At 43.6% G+C, this 17,500-nt stretch overlaps 2 protein-coding genes across 4 annotated transcripts in view; one reads left to right on the top strand and one right to left on the bottom strand.

Moving 5' to 3' along the window:
- LOC125307089 (transcription initiation factor TFIID subunit 4-like) overlaps positions 1-522 on the top strand; it is a 108,623-nt gene extending 108,101 nt beyond the window's left edge. Inside the window, exon 16 of the mRNA XM_048262861.1 lies at positions 1-522. This exon is cut by the window's left edge and continues 224 nt beyond it. The gene's annotated coding sequence lies outside the window, so the exon portion shown is untranslated.
- Positions 523-8,023: 7,501 nt separating this feature from the next.
- LOC125307516 (BTB/POZ domain-containing protein kctd15) overlaps positions 8,024-17,500 on the bottom strand; it is a 28,657-nt gene continuing 19,180 nt past the window's right edge. For all 3 annotated transcript variants that reach the window (XM_048263537.1, XM_048263538.1, XM_048263535.1), the window contains one exon: positions 8,024-8,755. In XM_048263537.1, the coding sequence (XP_048119494.1) occupies positions 8,597-8,755 (159 nt within the window). In that variant the 3' untranslated portion in view covers positions 8,024-8,596. The remainder of the gene's footprint in view (positions 8,756-17,500) is intronic.

Here is a 17,500-nt window from a genome sequence, read left to right as displayed (position 1 = left end):
CCTCATGTATGAACACAGTTTCAATCATACATGTTCTTTCATGCATATGTATATATATATGTATGTATGTATTTATGTATGCATACCCATGCTCTATTATTCACACACACAAACACACACACACACACACACACACACACACACACACACACACACACAGCACCGGCCCTTCCAGCGCTCTCCAGCTCTCCTGCGACGTGCCTTCAGACCGGGTCTAGTGCTTGAGCTCAGTGTCTCCACTCTTCGTAATGTTTATCGTAGCTTTTGTTTCCTTAGGAAAAAAAAAAGACTTTTAAAAAAAAAAAAAAACCTACAAAAATAAGAGACAAAAAAATGTGTTGTACGTGTTATTGCTGTTTTTGCGACATGCTGAAAAGAATTAATGTGTATTTAGGACATTGGTTATAAGGCCATGCAAACTCTTGATTTTAGTCAGGATTGAGGCTGTGTAAAAGTTGAGTGTGTGTGTGTGTGTGTGTGTGTGTGTGTGTGTGTGTGTGTGTGTGTGTGTATATGCCATGTGTGTGTGTGTGTGTGTGTGTGTGTGTGTGTGTGTGTGTGTGTGTGTGTGTGTACACACATGCGTGCATGTGTTTGTGTGTGTGTGTGTTTACTGTATGTGTGTTTTGGCCTCTGAGCCAACTCTCCTTTTTAAAAGCGTTCTTTCTTGCATATTTAAACCGTAGCGCTTCTAGCAAACTATCTTTTAATGACCGGCCTTCTCTGAGGGGTGGGCTAACTTTCTGTGTGTTGTTTTTACTGAAGAATCAGACTTCCAGCATCATGCAGTCCACAGCGCTGTTAGAACAGTCATGTCGAATTGTACCCACCGATCCCCCACACAAACCCAATCACAATACTGTAACCTTCAAAAATGCCCTAGGTCAGCTTTGAGGTGTTTAGTAGGACCCCAGGTGTTTGGAAAGTAACGATGGAACCCACATATTATATGTTAAGTGCACCTAAATGTAAATAGTGTTCTTTTAAAGTAATTTCCGATGGCATGTAAAATATATTTTTGTTTTTGTTTTCCTCCACTATTTTTAAGATGCAAAAATAATGTCTAAAATCACCTGTTAATATTGAAGAATCATGTGAATCATTGTATAATCATGTGCATTTGAAAATGTCCAAGTGTTGAGACTTTTTTGTTTTGTCAAATATATTTTTAAAGTCTGTATCATGATGCAGAACAAACTTCCTCTGTACCTCAGGCACTGGTCAGTACATCCATCATGACAGAGCTTGTTTAGTGTAGCCAGAAGTATACTAACATTAACGTATACTGTACATCTGGACACAATCATGGTAAATGTGGACTAAACGTGCTCTTTTCGAAAGACTCCAGCATTATTAACAACTTTCAAAATTTCAGAGATCTCCAAAGACCTCCTGAAAGCAGGGCATGAAGGAGGTTGGGAAATCAGTGGTTGAAAACTACAAGGACAGCCCGTAGGTGTGGCTTTGTTGACATTCGATGTCAACATGCTTCTTAGTGAAGGTTATCATTTCAGCAAGTCATCTCCAGCCTCTGTTCTCGTGACCTGTAGCGCTAAGGTCACCTCTGGTCCTGTGAAGCTACAGCAGCTTGTGTGTTGGCGTCTTGCAACCCACTTAGAACTTCGTCAGTGAGTGTGTGTGGTTGGACATGTCGGCAACTTGAAGGCAGTTTTCGAAATCAAGTGATGCCCATGTGAAATGTTGTCTTTTGGGCTAAATTGCAGAGGACTCTTGAATCTGAAGTGGACCACCAGCAGCCGGCATACTCTCACTGACTTTCAAGTGTGCTAACTAGGAAATGGGACTGGTACCTTTTAGAGTGTGGAGTTTAAATGGAGGAGAAAATGCTCCCATGATCCCATCCGGGCGCAATCAGTCAGCTTCTCTCATTCTGTATATCCACCCTCATGAAGTAGGTCACCATTCTCTCCCCTGAGCCCTAGCAGATATGTAGACTTTGAGATGGTTCCAGTGGTTGTATCGGGATTGTTTTTGAGCTAAGTCATGGTGGTATTAATGTAAAGTCAGGTGTGCTTGGATAGATAAAGGATTGTCAGGACCTGAATGGGTCTAGGAGTAGCCCACCTCTCTGGGTTTTCCACCTCTGATACATAACCATCCAACCATGAAACGTTTGCTGTTAACTTTGCTCATACTTTCACGAGAAGTGGCAGACTGAAGTCACAGATTAGCAGAAAGAAAGCAAGAACTCAAGAAGAAGTGGCCATTTTGATTTTTCTTTATGCAAGTCATGTTGTCAGGAGTCAGCATCAGCATCCAAACCCACTGGGCTTGTCTACATTTGATTGGCTTCACTTTGGTTCGTGTGATCAGACTGCAGACCAAGTCCTGATTTACTAGTCAAGGGCATTATAATTGCTTTGTTCGGGCAAGTTCAGAGAGGCAGAAAACATGTAATGTGTAGCTAACTACACGGCTACATTTCCTAAGGGAAACATAGCTGATATACAGCTAATCTCCCTGACTGATCTCAAATCAGTTTCCCACAGTCACCCCAAACCTCTGGTGTGCTGCAGCCATCACAGCAGAGACAGAATGTTACAGTGTCTGTAGAATGTGGATCACTGACCTTGGCATCACTAAGCTCTTAGGAATTTTGTTCCTGAGTGCTTCGGTTTGGGGGGGGGGGGGGTGCACGCTTCCTGTTGATTTCTACCCAGTGTTAATGTCTATCTTACATTTCATTTCTGGTCGCACCTCTCTGAAACAGATCCGTCTGAGCTCCCCGTCTCATGGCCCCTCATAAGAAAGGTCAAACGGGGGTCAGAGGTCGGAATACCTTTTTTGGGAGGGGGGGTCTCTAGCTCCCATCTTTGGCTTGGGGTGTCACCCCTGCTGTAATATGATGTCACTAGAGGTCACCGTTCCTGTGGAGAAGCATCCACAGTGGTCTCCTGACCAACTCTCATGTGTTTTAATAGTCTTTGCTTTGTTTTTACGTTGTTTTAGATCCACTCTTTAAAAAAACTGGAGTCTCTGGCTTCTATGCACCTAGTCTATTATGAATTGTGTTGGTTTCTAATTTATATGTTGAATATTTTTTAAAGGTAATTAATTAATTAAATATAATATGCGTTGATTTTTTTAAAATAGCACTCTAAAATATTTTTTTCCTACATTGAGGAAAGACGAAGTTTAAGAGACTGACAGAGTTGGAGATGCACAATCTGCTGTCAGCATTAGACACAGTCATCTGCAGTAAAAGGGAAAAATGCTTTTGTAACTTATTTTATATTTTTGGGGTTTTATTTTTGTGTTTCGTTTTTTTTCCCATCAGCATGTGTGCTTGCCACATTTCAGGCAATGCAGTTTATCTAAAGATACCATAGTAAAGAGCAGAAAAAATAATAATTTAAAACGAAGCACAAATAGAACTATTTGTCCAGTTTAAAATACAGTTTTAATAATTATTTTTATGGTGTCTGAGGCAGCAGGACAACCTTTCTACTACTTCAGCTTTCTAGCCAAAACATGATTAGGATGGTATAACTGATGTACACAGTGAGAAAAATTCATGTTTTCCTGTATGGATAATTTGTAAATATTGTTTACAAGACCATGTGTTTATTAGAACGGCGTTATTTTTGGTAAACTCTGTACATATCCTGAAAAATTTCCTGTTTGTGTGAAAAAAAACATACTTCTGTATTTGTACCTATTTTGTAAAGGAATAAATAAGCTGTTTACTAAACGAAAGCCAGTACACAATCATTGCAGAATTGTCTCCTTATTTTATCACTGTGTCCATATGGGTGCAAATAGTTAATTGTTTTTCTCTCATTGCTATAAAATTGGATACATATGCTGTTGTAAACAAGTTTATATAGTCTACACAAAGCTATCAAAGAAATTGTTTACAGAAATCCTTTTTAATACTATATGTTTTCTTTTTTTTGGTCACACATCTGAAAAGGAGCATATTAAAAAATCAACAGCCTTGCTATGGAGCGGGGCATGCTGGCGTTAGCCTCTGCTCCACCTCATTCTCCTGCATTACACATGCTAAGTGGCCCTGCCAGGGCTGGAGCTGGGGAACAGCCCCTCAGGATGAGACACACTAATTAAGCACCAGCATTTTGAAAAGACCAAAACGTTTAACTGGGATGCGAAACGCTGCCATCCGGGAGCAGGAGCAGAAGAGGCTCCTGTTTCCCTCCCTACCTCTCTTCTCCCTCCCTACCTCTCTTCTCCCTCCCTACCTCTCTTCTCCCTCCCTACCTCTCTTCTCCCTCCCTACCTCTCTTCTCCCTCCCTACCTCTCTTCTCCCTCCCTATGTGTGAGGAGTAGGATAGGGAGGACACGAGGAGCAAATTAATGTTACATTAGTCCCGCAGTTGTCTGGTCAAAGAGCAATGTAATGTTACCAGCATCTGTTCCAGTAGCTTAACCCATTAGCCCGCCGTTTCAGATCCTACTCACATCTCCTAATTGGCTTTTGTGATGTCTTCTAGTTAATGTTGAGGTGCTTTAAAAGATGGAGGACTGAACACCCACACAAAACACAGTTGGTTATCCCTCACACATATAGAAATGTAGGCTATCCTAATAGGTACACTGTAACTAAACCAACTCACTTCTGAGGTTCAGAGTAGAGTGGATTATTATTATTATTACTATTACTACTACTATTAATATTATCCAATACTAATAAATGCCCAATAACTTAATCTTAACATTTGCACAGAAGAAAAGCATAGAAAGACAAGTCAGATAAACAGTACATCCGTTTATTATCGCAAATATGTAAGTAAAACCAAAGGATGGAGACACTGCAAATGAACACATGCCCTTTTAATACCACAGTCTAATTATTAAAACATATTAAATAATTAACATTTTGTACCTTCGTATACCTTTCTGAAATGTGTCTTTTTTTTAATCATATGTACACAACATATTGCTTGAAAATGTGAATTTCCTTTTTTTTATTATTATTTTTAAGAAGATGAGGACTTAGCAGGGACATGGTGTTCTCTTATTTTTTCCCCTCTGGTAAACTCAGAAAATGAAGAACACACCCCTGGTCCTGATCCCTTTACTATACAAACGACTGTACATCATCATAATCATTATCGTCATCAGCAGCCTGGTGAAGAAGCTGCTCACCGCCGCCTGGTCTGACCTAACATGAACCACATAAAAGCTGAGTGCTGTATCCCCTCACTCAGAGCTGCATGGCGAACCTTTCCCTTAGCTTTGCTTTGCAAGCCAACGCACAGATATTGCACACAATGGGCATCCTTCAGATAGCACAGGTGCACTGTGGGATTGCGATCAGCCTGTGGTGCCGAAAGTGATGTCGCGGCAGGTGAGACGGGTGACGAGTGAAGCCGTCTACCCGCACTGCATTGTGGGATTGGCATCAGCAGACTGTGACGTCACGACAGGTGAAGAGTGAAGCCATCCACTCGCAGTGCACTGTGGGATAACAATCAGCCTGTGGTGCAGACAGTGACATCGTCACAGGTGAAGAGTGAAGTCATCCACCTATGGTGCACTGTGGGATTGCAATCACCTGACGTCGCAACAGGTGAAGAGTGAAGCCATCGACGCGCAGGTTTGGTGCGCGTGATTACGTTACAAAGGTGGATGGTGTTTTGCTGGCCAGATTATGGAGACAGACGAGTCCAGTGCCACTGTGGCCAGCTGGGGTTCGCTGCTAGGGTGGAGAACTGATGGGAGTATTTGAATAGTGAGAGTGTGTACGTGTGTGTGTGTGTGTGTGTGTGCAAGATGCCAGGCCACAGCAGGGGGCACACGCTATGTCTCCACTGGCACTGCTGAGCTTGGAGTCTGAGGGGTTTACTCTGAAGCTCTCACTCACACACACACACACACATATTCACAGCGAACATGAAAGGGATGGTTGGCCATTCTCTTTGTGGTAAACCTCAATGCAAAGGGCCAGTGGAGAAACAGCCCACAACAAAGAGCGTGCTGATTAGAGGTCCGGTCCCAGCACCACCCCAGTTAGGATGTGGACCGAGCTGTGTTAGTCCCACTGTTAAACAAGCCCACACAGGAGGCCATTACATTTAGCAAATACCACCGGTTGGCACTGTGTAACCCCCCCTTATACAAGCAGTCAGAAACATTTAATAATCTAAGGCCTACATAAGAACTGCCTTTGTCACACTTGGCCTCCGTTTGATCCGGTCAGTTTGGAATGGAAGAAACAGCATGTGTAAGTTATACCAATACAAAGAGAACAGAACTTTCTTTTCGTTATGCCTTTCTCTCTCTCTCTCTCTCTCTGTCTGTCTTTCTCTCTCTCTTTTGTATAACTCCTTTGATCCAGCGATGTTAAGAATAAGATGATTGGATTCCAAGTGAAGGACCTCACTATTTCTTCAGACGAGATCTGATGCTGCTCTTGGAAATTCCTTTCAGGTTCTTCTCAATGCTTGGCATGCTATTGCAACAACCACATCTTTGAAATTACTGCAGACAGCAAAAAAAAAAAAAACAATACAAAAAAGCAAACACAAAAGAAGATGTGTGATTTTTAAGAGCAGTCTGGGTGACCTTTATATAACCTTGAAATGAAATAGCGTTTAAAACTTTGAAATTCTGACCACATAATTGTCCAAGGTCACTATTTAAATCTGATGAAATTAGCCGCATGTAGTTATCTTGGTACAGTTTCAGTCCAAAGGTTTAGATTTTTAAACGAAAATCGCAGTGATGGTGGGTGTTGAATGGCATCTTTTTATCGACTACCAAAATTAAAAATAAAGCTAATCTCCAGGTGAAGAACTGTGGAGCACTTCTCTGAATCGGGCCCAGATCTGAGACACTGTAGCTTTGCGGCTTTCTTTCATGTATTTTGGCACTAGCAGATTTTGGCAGATGACATTTTGCTTAGATGTTTAGGTTTGTGTTTTAAGTGCAAAACTTGGTACATGAGCATAAATATTAACATTTCAACACAATCCTTTTTTTCAGATATCACTGGTTTCAGCTTTCAATGCTGGTTCTCAAGTCATGAACTGGGGTACACACATTCTGGTCTTCAGCTGTTATCACATAAGGACCATTATATACAATATTCTACCTCCATTCAAAAATGTTGAATCCATAATTCATCATTTGTATCTTTTTGAACCGCCAAATCATGATTCGTCCTTTTAACACAATAGATGTGAATCTCGAAATGTTTAAAGATAAGTTTTAAGGCTAATTATAATGACTGCAACGCAACACTCTTTTCACCTCTCTCTCTCTCGCTCCATTGTCTCTCTTTCCCTCTCCCCAAAAGACGACAAAGTAATACCCATGCTCCTTTGCAGCTTCATTTGAAACAAAGGGGCCCTCTCAGGGCTTACAGAGCATCATCAGCCAGACTGCTTCTGCCATGTTGCCTCCAGACATAATAGTGCTTCTGCAGCCGATGCCAGCGAGCGCCTTCTGAAGCTTTCAAACCCTAACGACTTCTGAATACAGCTCTCAGCCATCCTTCATATGTGAAATAATAACAACAACAATATAATAATAATTATGATTTTGGAAGAAAAAATAAAAAAAAGCCCCAGGAATCCTATTGTTAATACCCTTGTCCATCATTGGCCGTGATCAAGACGAGAAAAAAGGAGCAAATGTGTATATTTATATATATATATATATATATATATATATATATATATAAAGGACAATAAGAATGAAACGGACAAACAGAGAAAATGTCAGAGGTCCTGGTTTTAGCGGAGAGAGAGGCTCTGAGTTAGTAGCCTACCCGCTGGCAGCGCTGCCCAGTGGGCCGTTGGCTGTGGGAATGAGGCGGACTGGCATGCCTGTGCCACACAGCTCCGCACCCGCCTCTTGGCATCGGCCTTGGTCCCTCTGCCAGCTGTGCCACGTGTCCAATGTTCCGGAGAGAGAGGGTCCAGGAGACCCCCTGTGTTGCCCTGACAACGTGCCGCTGCACGGAGCGCATGTACACACACGTAGGGCTCACACAGCACATGAGTACTGGAAGATGCCCCACAGACACATTGTGGGGGTCTCCTGTGCCACTCCTACCCAGACAGGCACCTTTTTGGGCACCATAGTCCATGATGAGAAAAGAAAAAAGGGGCCAGAACAATTCCCAGAGTGCTCCTGCCTCTGTCCACTTTATTCACAATTTCTGCGGCGTCTCCGTGCATGTGTGTGTGTGTGTGTGTGTGTGTGTGTGTGTGTGTGTGTGTGTGTGTGCGCGCGTTTTCTTTGGGTTGTAAAATCTGGTCAAAATCAGACTTCTGCCTTTTCTTCGTCTCTCTGTGATGATTTTCTTCTGTTTGTTTGTCTGTGTTGATGTTGACGTCTCGGCTGTTAAGATTACATTCCGTGTTGTAGAAGGGCGCTCCACAGAGCTTGTGTGCTTCTGAGGAGTCTGGGAGCCCTCAGGTGGTTTGAGTCTGGGAAAGTTTCTGGAGGAGAACGGAGGGCTAGTTTACGTTTGGTTGAGCAGGGGAGTTCCGGTAGGAGGGGGTCAGCTGGGTGGGTGAGGATAAGGGGCTGGGGATAAGGGAGGTCAGGGGGCAGGGGTGCGATCTCGTGCCCCCTGCGTGGTCAGTCTCGTTTCCCCAGCCTGCCCTAGTCCAGGGGCTCCTGTTTTATCCTGATGGGGGTGTTCATGCACTGGCTGCGGCGGTCCTCGCGACACAGGACGTACTCGCTGAACTGGGAGGAGTCCACGCCACCGCCACAGGATGCCGCCACACTGAAACCTTTCTGGAACAGCCGCTCCAGAACCTGGACATGGGATGGCAAGCAAAGAGGGTCAAACACAGCAGATAGCAAGAGTTCCATACCACTTCCTGCCTTCCAGGCAAAGAGTAATACTTACTAATAAGTTATATAGTAATATTATAGTAGAGGAGAAATCAACTAGGTTCACAGAAGGCTTCAAAAATCCAGTCTTGGAATGTCACCTAACCCTGGAATTGTGGAATGGCAGTGATTTGGGGCTAACAGTGCATTAAAATGTTTAAATCCTATTTTATCTGTTATGTGATTATGGGTACAACACTTAAGTTTTATGGAGAGTTTGAGTGTGTGTGTGTGTGTGTGTGTGTGTGTGTGTGTGTGTGTGTGTGTGTGTGTGTGTGTGTGTGTGTGTGTTTTGAATGCGAGGAATGGAGCGTGTGTGATAAGTGTGCCCCGAAGGAACCCCTTGATCAGAGGTATCTGATAGGAGGATCATGAGCCAAACTTCATCGTTGGTCAGAGGTGTGTGTGTGTGTATGTGCGTGTGTGTGTGTGTGTGTATGTGCATGCGTGTGAGTGTGGTCTGACAGCGTGAGCTCTGAGGGACGTGTGAGGAATGAGGAAGGCTGTCTGAGGCAGGACGAAGGGATGGAGAGAAGGAAGAGAGAAAGAGAGATGGATGGAGAGAGAGAGAGAGAGAGAGAGGAAGACTGTCTGAGGCAGGACCTGACTGCACGGTGAAGACCAGGACGAAGGGATGGAGAGAAGGAAGAGAGAAAGAGAGATGGATGGAGAGAGAGAGAGAGAGAGACGGAGAGATAGGTGTGAGAGGGATGAACATCGGAGAACGAGATGAGCGGCGCTATTTTTTTTCTCCTTCTTCCATCTCCTAATCCTTCTGGGGTGGATTTTTCCTTTTTTGGGGGGGAGAGGAGTATCTCCAAATCCCAGTGCGGGCGGCACGCTGTGTTTACTTATTCCCTAGCCCTGTAATGCAGTGTGCCGAAATGAAAGGTCTAGCTCTGGGCTAGCTGGCTGACAGCGCCTCAAACACCACATACATACACCACACCACACTTCCCTGAACACACACACACAGATGCCACACACACACACACACACACACACACACACACACACACACACACTCCTGAGAAACTGAGAAACGCATGGCTTCTCCTCGCCATCATACCTTCAAAGAGTGAATTAAGCTACTTCTGGAGGTGCCACACTGGTAGTCCCATTTGTGTGTTTGAGTGTTTGTATATGTGTGTGTGTGTGTGTGTGTGTGTGTGTGTGTGTGTGTGTGTGTGTGTGTGTGTGTGTGTGTGTGTGTGTGTGTGTGTGTAGAAAACGAATTCAGACATCCAATAAAACGGTAAAGCTTATTTGACACTGATGATCTTACACATTAAATACCAGTTCAGCCCCTTTGTATAACATACAGTATCACTACATTAAATCAATTCCTGCATAGTTACCAACAGACAAACAACACTACAACTAGCTTGCATACATTGTCAGAGGATACAGTCCTTTTACCAATCCAACTAAAATGCCAGCAAGACACACACACACACACACACACACACACACACACACACACATCACGCACACGTACACACACTCAAAGGCAGGCTCCCCATTCCTCACCCTTTCCTCATGCTGATGATGGAGCCTCTAATGTGTGTGTGTGTGTGTGTGTGTGTGTGTGTGTGTGTGTGTGTGTGTGTGTGTGTGTGTGTGTGTGTAAGGGTTGGGGGCTGCAGCACACTGATGGTGGGTGAGCAAAGTGGTGCACTAATTAAGAGACCTGCCCAGGCATCAAACGCTCCCAAATCCACGACAGACGTCGGGGAAAGACTAGCCATTATGGAAATGATATTACACCGCCAGCTTTGATCATTGCATCACATTGCACTCGCCCCATCTCGACATGTGTGGCTGTGTCACTGAACGCCCAACAATAGGCTCCAACATGTCCCGCACATTACTGCACATTGATCGTCAAACGAGAGCAAACATCTTCGTGGAGACATAAATCTACACCATGGTAGCAAACGGGATCTACAGGCCAACCGCAGTAGAGGAGTGGAACTGATGACCTACCACCTCTCCCACACCACAAATACTAACGTACTCTAAGCAGAAGATGTTCCTGGTTTGATATTTATCCTTTTAACATTAGTTAACGCTGCATTACAGCATGCTTTATAATGACACTATAAAGAATCTGCTAATTCAGCTGGGGAAAAGGAAGGCTGATTATAATGTTTGTCAAATTGTCCTACACACAAACTCCAGTACTATCCGATCACATACACGGCAAATATGTTTAAAATAAAATAGTTTCAGTAAATACAGCCAGTGGCCTTTTAGTCACATGGCCACAGACACAACTTCTTCTGCACGCATGGACACACGTGTTCTCATGTATGCTACCATTGTGTCCTCCTACCCATAGTGAGCTGTAGTGTTGTACCGAGTGTACCCATAGTGAGCTGTAGTGTTGTACCAAGTGTACCTATAGTGAGCGGTAGTGTTGTACCGAGTGTACCCATAGTGAGCTGTAGTGTTGTACCGTGTACCCATAGTGAGCGGTAGTGTTGTACCGAATCACACAAACACCTGCAGCCCCTGACACTATTGATTGGCTGGGTGGGTGATATTGACGAGTGAGTGTGTGTACACATGCCTCTGTATATGTATGTGTGTACGTATCTCTCTCTCTCTCTCTCTCTCTCCCTTTGTATGTGTGTGTGTGTGTGTGTGTGTGTGTGTGTGTGTACCCAGTGTAAACAGACGGGACCTGGCCTCTCCCTCTCTCCTTGATAAAGGAAGGATTTCGTCCAGACTGATCAGGGTGCTCAATCACTGTGATGTATGGAGCCACCAGCTTCAAGAGAGAGAGTGTGTATGTGTGTGTGTAAGAGTGTGTGTGTGTGTGTGTGTGTGTGTGGGTTTGCTAATGTCTGTATTGGTGTGCGTGTGTGTTTTCCGAATGTGTATTTGTCAATGTGTTGTGCAATTTAGTATGTGTGTGTGTGTGTGTGTGTGTATATTTACGTATGTGTCTGCATGTAGTTTCAGTTAAATGTTGCTGTTAACTTGAATGTGTGTATATGTTGTTTCTCCATTCGTACATCCTTCTCTCTCTCTCTCTCTCTCTCTCTCTCTCTCTTTCTCCTCTCTTCCTGGCTCAGCATCATAGGGCAGGTGGTTCGTATTATGCTCCAAATTCCTCAGATGTCAACAGAAATCGTTCAGTGTTGTGCGTTTGTTTATTGGTTTGGTCTATGACTGGTGTTGGTAGGGAAGCCACGGCACCACTTCAAAGCAAGAATGGAAACTCTGGGAGGTCTTTTGCATACTGACATTGAAGGATGGTTAAATTGGATGACCAAAAATAACAAACATACTGTTTTAGGTTTGGCTAGGCCAAATAGAGACCAAATATTTGTTATGAGTCATAAAACATGACCTTTACTTTTCCTTTATAAACTCCTTCCAACAAAACTCGATAGTCCATCACATCAATGATGTTAATAGAAAGAAGAAACTACATAATTAGGAACAAACGGAACTTAGGGTTTGCTCACACAATCATTATCTTACGACCCAATTGAACAACAAAAGGTTGGGACGCTGCGTAAAATGTTAATAACAACAGAATGCTGGGGTCTTAATCATGTTTTTCATTCCGTAATGCACCAAATTTGACAGGTCTGGACTGCAGACAGGCCATTTTAGCACCTGGACTCATACTATTATAATATGTGCAGATTTCATTTTGGCATTGTTTCCCTAAAATATTCAAAGTCTTTTCTGAAAAAGACATCGTCTAGATGGCAGTATGTTGTTCAAAACCTGTGTACATCATTCAGAATTAATTGTGCCTTGCCAGATGTGCAAGATGCCCATGCCATAGGCCCTAATGCATCTCTATGCCATCATAGAGGCTGGCTTTTGAACTGAAACTGAGCACTATGACAAGTTGTATCCCCTCTTTAGCCCAGAGGATACAGAGACCATGATTTCCAAAAAGAATTTCAAATTTTGATTGATCTGACCCCTGGACTGTTTTCCACTTTACCTCAGTTCATCTTAAATGAGCTCGGGCCCAGATAAGACAGCGGCATTTCTGTATCGTGTCTAAATACAATTTCTTCTTTGCATGGTAGTGTACACTACAGCATTTGTGAATGGGGCATTAAACTGTGCTCATAATTAAAAAGGCCCCAACTGTAGCCAGTTTTAAATCTAGACTTAAGACCAAACTGTTCTCAGATGCTTTCTGCTAACTGTGCCGAGTTACAAATTCTGAATCTGCCTTGATAATTATTCTACTTTGTCTTTTATTACTTTTTGTTTTTGCTTACTAATTATTCTTTATTTTTAAATGATTTTACCTTGTGTTTTATGTTTTCTTTTTATTATGATCTTTACCTTTTAACTATTCTTTGACTATATTGCCCTTCTATGCTTTTATTTGTTATTATTGTTTGGTTTTGTTTATGTAAAGCACATTGAATGACCTCTGTGTATGAAATGTGCTATATAAATAAACTTGACTTGACTTGACTTGACTTGACTTAGACAATGGTTATCGGATATTTTCCTGAGCCCATACAATGATTTTCTTTACAGAAACAGGTCTGGTTTTAATGCCGTGCCATCTGAAGTCCAAAAGACCACAGCCATCCAACATTGTTTTTCAGCCGTGTCCCTCTTTTTCAAAGATTTCTCTGGATTCTCTGAATATTTCAATAATATTATGTACTGTATATGATGAAATCTCCAAATTCTGTGCAATGTCATGTTAAGAAGCTTATATTGTTTCATCATTTGCCCACACAGGTTTACACAGAGTGATGAATACCTCCACATCTTTACTTCTGAGACACTCTGCCTCTCTGGGATCATCTTTTTATTCCCAATCATGGTGCCAATTGAAAGAATTGTGAGTAAGCATTATAGTCTAGTGTATTTCTCCTGTCTTTGTCCTATGCAAGCATCCCTTGTTTATTCTTGAATGATTATAATTCAATAGGGTCTGTCTAGGGACCTTTTGGGTTATACTCAGGTGTGACCTTTTGGGTTATCCTCAGGTGTGACCTTTTGGGTTATCCTCAGGTGTGACGTTCTATTGTATACTCTGTGGGAGCACACCCCCCATGGCCATCAACATTTGGCCAGGTGTAGATTGGGGTGCTCCTATAACAACCGTCTTTGGAGGAAGGACTCTCTGAGATTAGAACTCTGAGTTAGAAGTAATCATGCTTTCCTTTTCATGCTATAACTTGCATAAGATTTAGACTTGTCTTGAAAGTGTTGTGAATCAGAATCCTTTCTGTAAATGTATGTACTGTGTGTTTCTTATGGTCATTTGTGATTTTGTTGTGTATCCCTTATGTCTGTGGTTTGTAGTCTGTGTATCCTTGAATTCAATAGGAGCCCATCTCCAGGTGTGAAAACATTAACGGTATGGGACCAGGCCTCTGAGAGAGATCCCAGAACAAAGGGTGATCTGACCTGAAGAAGGCCACATCCTCATCTTCCCTTTCTATTGCATATTCAAACTGGGTTGGACCTAGAGGTCACTCCTTCTTTTGTTTGTAACATAAGTTAGTATCAAGCTCTTTTTAGTTAGAGATGCTGGTGGAACTCTTGGGTGAAACTGTCTCGCTCCCTTGACGCGCCTCATTGACAAGAATAAACCTGTTTCTTGATTGACCTTCATATTGACTGAGTTTCCAGCTAACTTTGGTACAAAAAAAATTACCAACACAGTTAACCGAATTAGTTGTGAAATGTTGCTCCTTTTGTTGTCTTTATCATTACACAATTTTTCCAGCCTATCATTGCCCCTGTCCCAACTTTTTTGAGGCCTGTTGCTAGCCTCAAATTTAAAATGTAATAGTCCATGAAATAGTAAAATTTGTCATTTCATTTTCAACATTTGATATGTTGTCTATGTCCTTTTTGCAGCTAAGTAAGGGTTTACAAGATATGCAGATTATCATGTTCTGTTTTTATTTGGATTTTTTTGGAATTGGGGTTTTACCTCATATTTATATTCAAACAAACCTAGATATACGGTACACCTCTCACCCACACCCATCTACATTTCAATCTCTCATGCAGACAATAAACACACACACACACACACACACACACACACACACACACACACACACACACACACACACACACACACACACACCCCTTTACCACACCATTCCCATACACACAATGTGATCACTGACAGCTCTTCTACTGCCACTCCTGGCTGGCTGGCTGTTGCCTCTGGGCAGGGTGTGGGTGTGCCTGCCCTAGTGCCTCCCCTGGGACTAGCGTTGGTCCCAGGCACCTGCAATTGATCTTACCTCTGCCTCACTCACACACACACACTCACACACACACACACACACACACACACACCTCAGCCTTATTGTCCTCTACTGCTTAGAGTTTCACTACTGGCTCTTCTCTCCTCTATCCCTTTACACATCAATGGCGGCGCAGACAGGCACAAGCAGGAGGAGGAGCAAGAGGAGGAGGAGCAGGAGCAGGAGGAGGTGGAGGAGGAGCAGGAGGAGAAGGAGCAGGAGGAGGAAGAGGAGGAGGGGGAGCAGGAGGAGGAGCAGGAGGAGGATGAGGAGGAGCAGGAGGAGGTGGAGCAGCAGGAGCGTGAACACCGTTTAGAAGAACAACTCTCCCCTTACAGCAGCATAGAGGACGACGAGGGGAGAAAAAAACTCCCATTCAGGCCAGCCCTGCAGGCAAAGCCCTGCTCTTAAAGGGCCAGCGCATGGCACGCGTGGGGGAGGCGGCCGCTGAGACTGCCCGACTGAAATAACACAGCAGAGGGCATCCTGTCAGACACAAGGCCTCTGGGGTCGCTGGGATGTTTTTTTAATGTTCATTATTATCGGAAAGGACAGGGAACAGCAGAGAGATGGACAGAGAGGGAGAGTGAGAGAGAGAGAGAAAGAGTGAGAGAGACAGAGTGAGAGAGAGAGAGAGAGGAGAGAGACAGAGTGAGAGACAGAGTGAGAGAAAGAGAGTGAGAGAGAGAGAGAGAGAGGGAGATAGTAGGAGAGAAAATTATAAAAACAGACAGAGACAAATCCTCATACCGGAGTTTGAGAGAGTACAAGAAAACAAGAGAAAATGAAAAAGAGGGAGAATGGTATGATGAATGTCGCCTCCGAACCGATATGTGGCTGTAGTGGGGGTAACCAGCTTCCCCAACCAAAAGAGCCTGTGTGAAGCACCCGCGCCCAGACGCACCAGTCAACAGAGTGAGAAAATGTTGTGTTAGTTGATGCGGCCAATTAATTATATTGCAAGCCATTTAAAAATCTATAAAAGAAGTATAAACCGGTTTAGGCTGTTTGAGAACTTGTAAGTATGGTATTAAAAAATGCAATACGTGTGTTTCAATCGCTCGGGGCAGTGTTACAGTGGAGTCTTTTTCAAAAGAGGAGCAGTGTCTTAAAAAGGAGAAACACGTAAATTATGCATATCATTTCCCCCCCGTTCTCACTTCGCGCTCTCGCAAAAAAACATGGCCACAGCCGAGACGAGCTTTGTCCCGAGCTTGCCATCCCTGGAGGAGGTCTCTCACTTCGACACTGGGGGGATGGGGGGTGGAGGTGTCAGAGAACTGGCTGTCTGAGAGTGTGTGTGTGTGTGTGTGTGTGTGTGTGTGTGTGTCTGTGTGAGTGCACATTTGTATGTGTGTGTGTGTGTGTGTGTGTGTGTGTGTGTGTGTGTGTGTGTGTGTGTGTGTGTGTGTGCGTGCACATTTGTACGTGTGTATGTGTGTGTGTGCGTGCACATATGTATGTGTGTGTGTGTGTCTGTGTGCACATGTGCCTGTGTGCATGTCGTGCACATTTGTGTGTGTGTGTGTGTGTGTGTATGTATTCAGGCATGTGTGTGGTGTGTGTGCGAGGACACTGGAATAAATGTGTTAAGAAAGTGTTTTGGGGGGAGCTGAGGGGTGGCTGCATGGTGTGGAGTTGGCGACGGAGGAGGTGGGGAATTGGTTAAGGCTAGAGAGTGTTGATGAGCCTCTCACTCATATTACCTCCGCCTCCACCTCCACCTCCTCCTCCTCCTCCTCCTCTCTCCCCTCAGGCCCTCTGGCCTAACTGAGGCCTTCTTCTGGCTCACAGCTCTGCCTTCTCCATGACGCCATTCCCACTAACACTGAAGGCCTCTTACTTATCGCTATTACACTAGAATGGCGTCAATACGGTAATTTGCGCTAATTTGTCCTCTGGTGACCAGTAACTACTGTACCGATTAACATGAAAAGAATTGTCAACTGATCCGTAGCGCAGTTCAACTGACGCCATGTTGCTAATTAACTAGCTAGTGTCTCGCTAGGGTTTTCACAACAATCTCAATGTGTGGCCAAGTGATGTCATATCCACAGACCTCACATGTCTTGCATATTGTACGGTGTTCAGTTGGGAACACACAGCACTTGTGACTTTATGGAAGACTGAGTGGGAATACAAAACATCTCTCATGGGTCGCTTTGATTTGATACATTATCGGGTTTTGTAAGTGAGAGGAGTTTATTTTCAGTACAGAGGAGAGATCATCTTCTGAAAGCTCACATCTGTCGTACTCAGAATATTAACTGAAGCTAATATGACAGCAGCACATTTTGAGTTAAGCATTTGATTTGGGGGGATAGTTTCCTTTTCACGTTTCCTTTCAGCTTGGCTCGTAGCTGATAGAGATGAATGAAACATTGAAGGAAGCAAAAAGGCA

The sequence above is a fragment of the Alosa alosa genome, chromosome 14 (genome assembly GCF_017589495.1).
Source record: "Alosa alosa isolate M-15738 ecotype Scorff River chromosome 14, AALO_Geno_1.1, whole genome shotgun sequence".
In the NCBI taxonomy this organism is placed as follows: domain Eukaryota; kingdom Metazoa; phylum Chordata; class Actinopteri; order Clupeiformes; family Clupeidae; genus Alosa; species Alosa alosa.
Note: the sequence above shows the minus strand (reverse complement) of the source record. Positions and strands in the feature narration are given on the sequence as shown.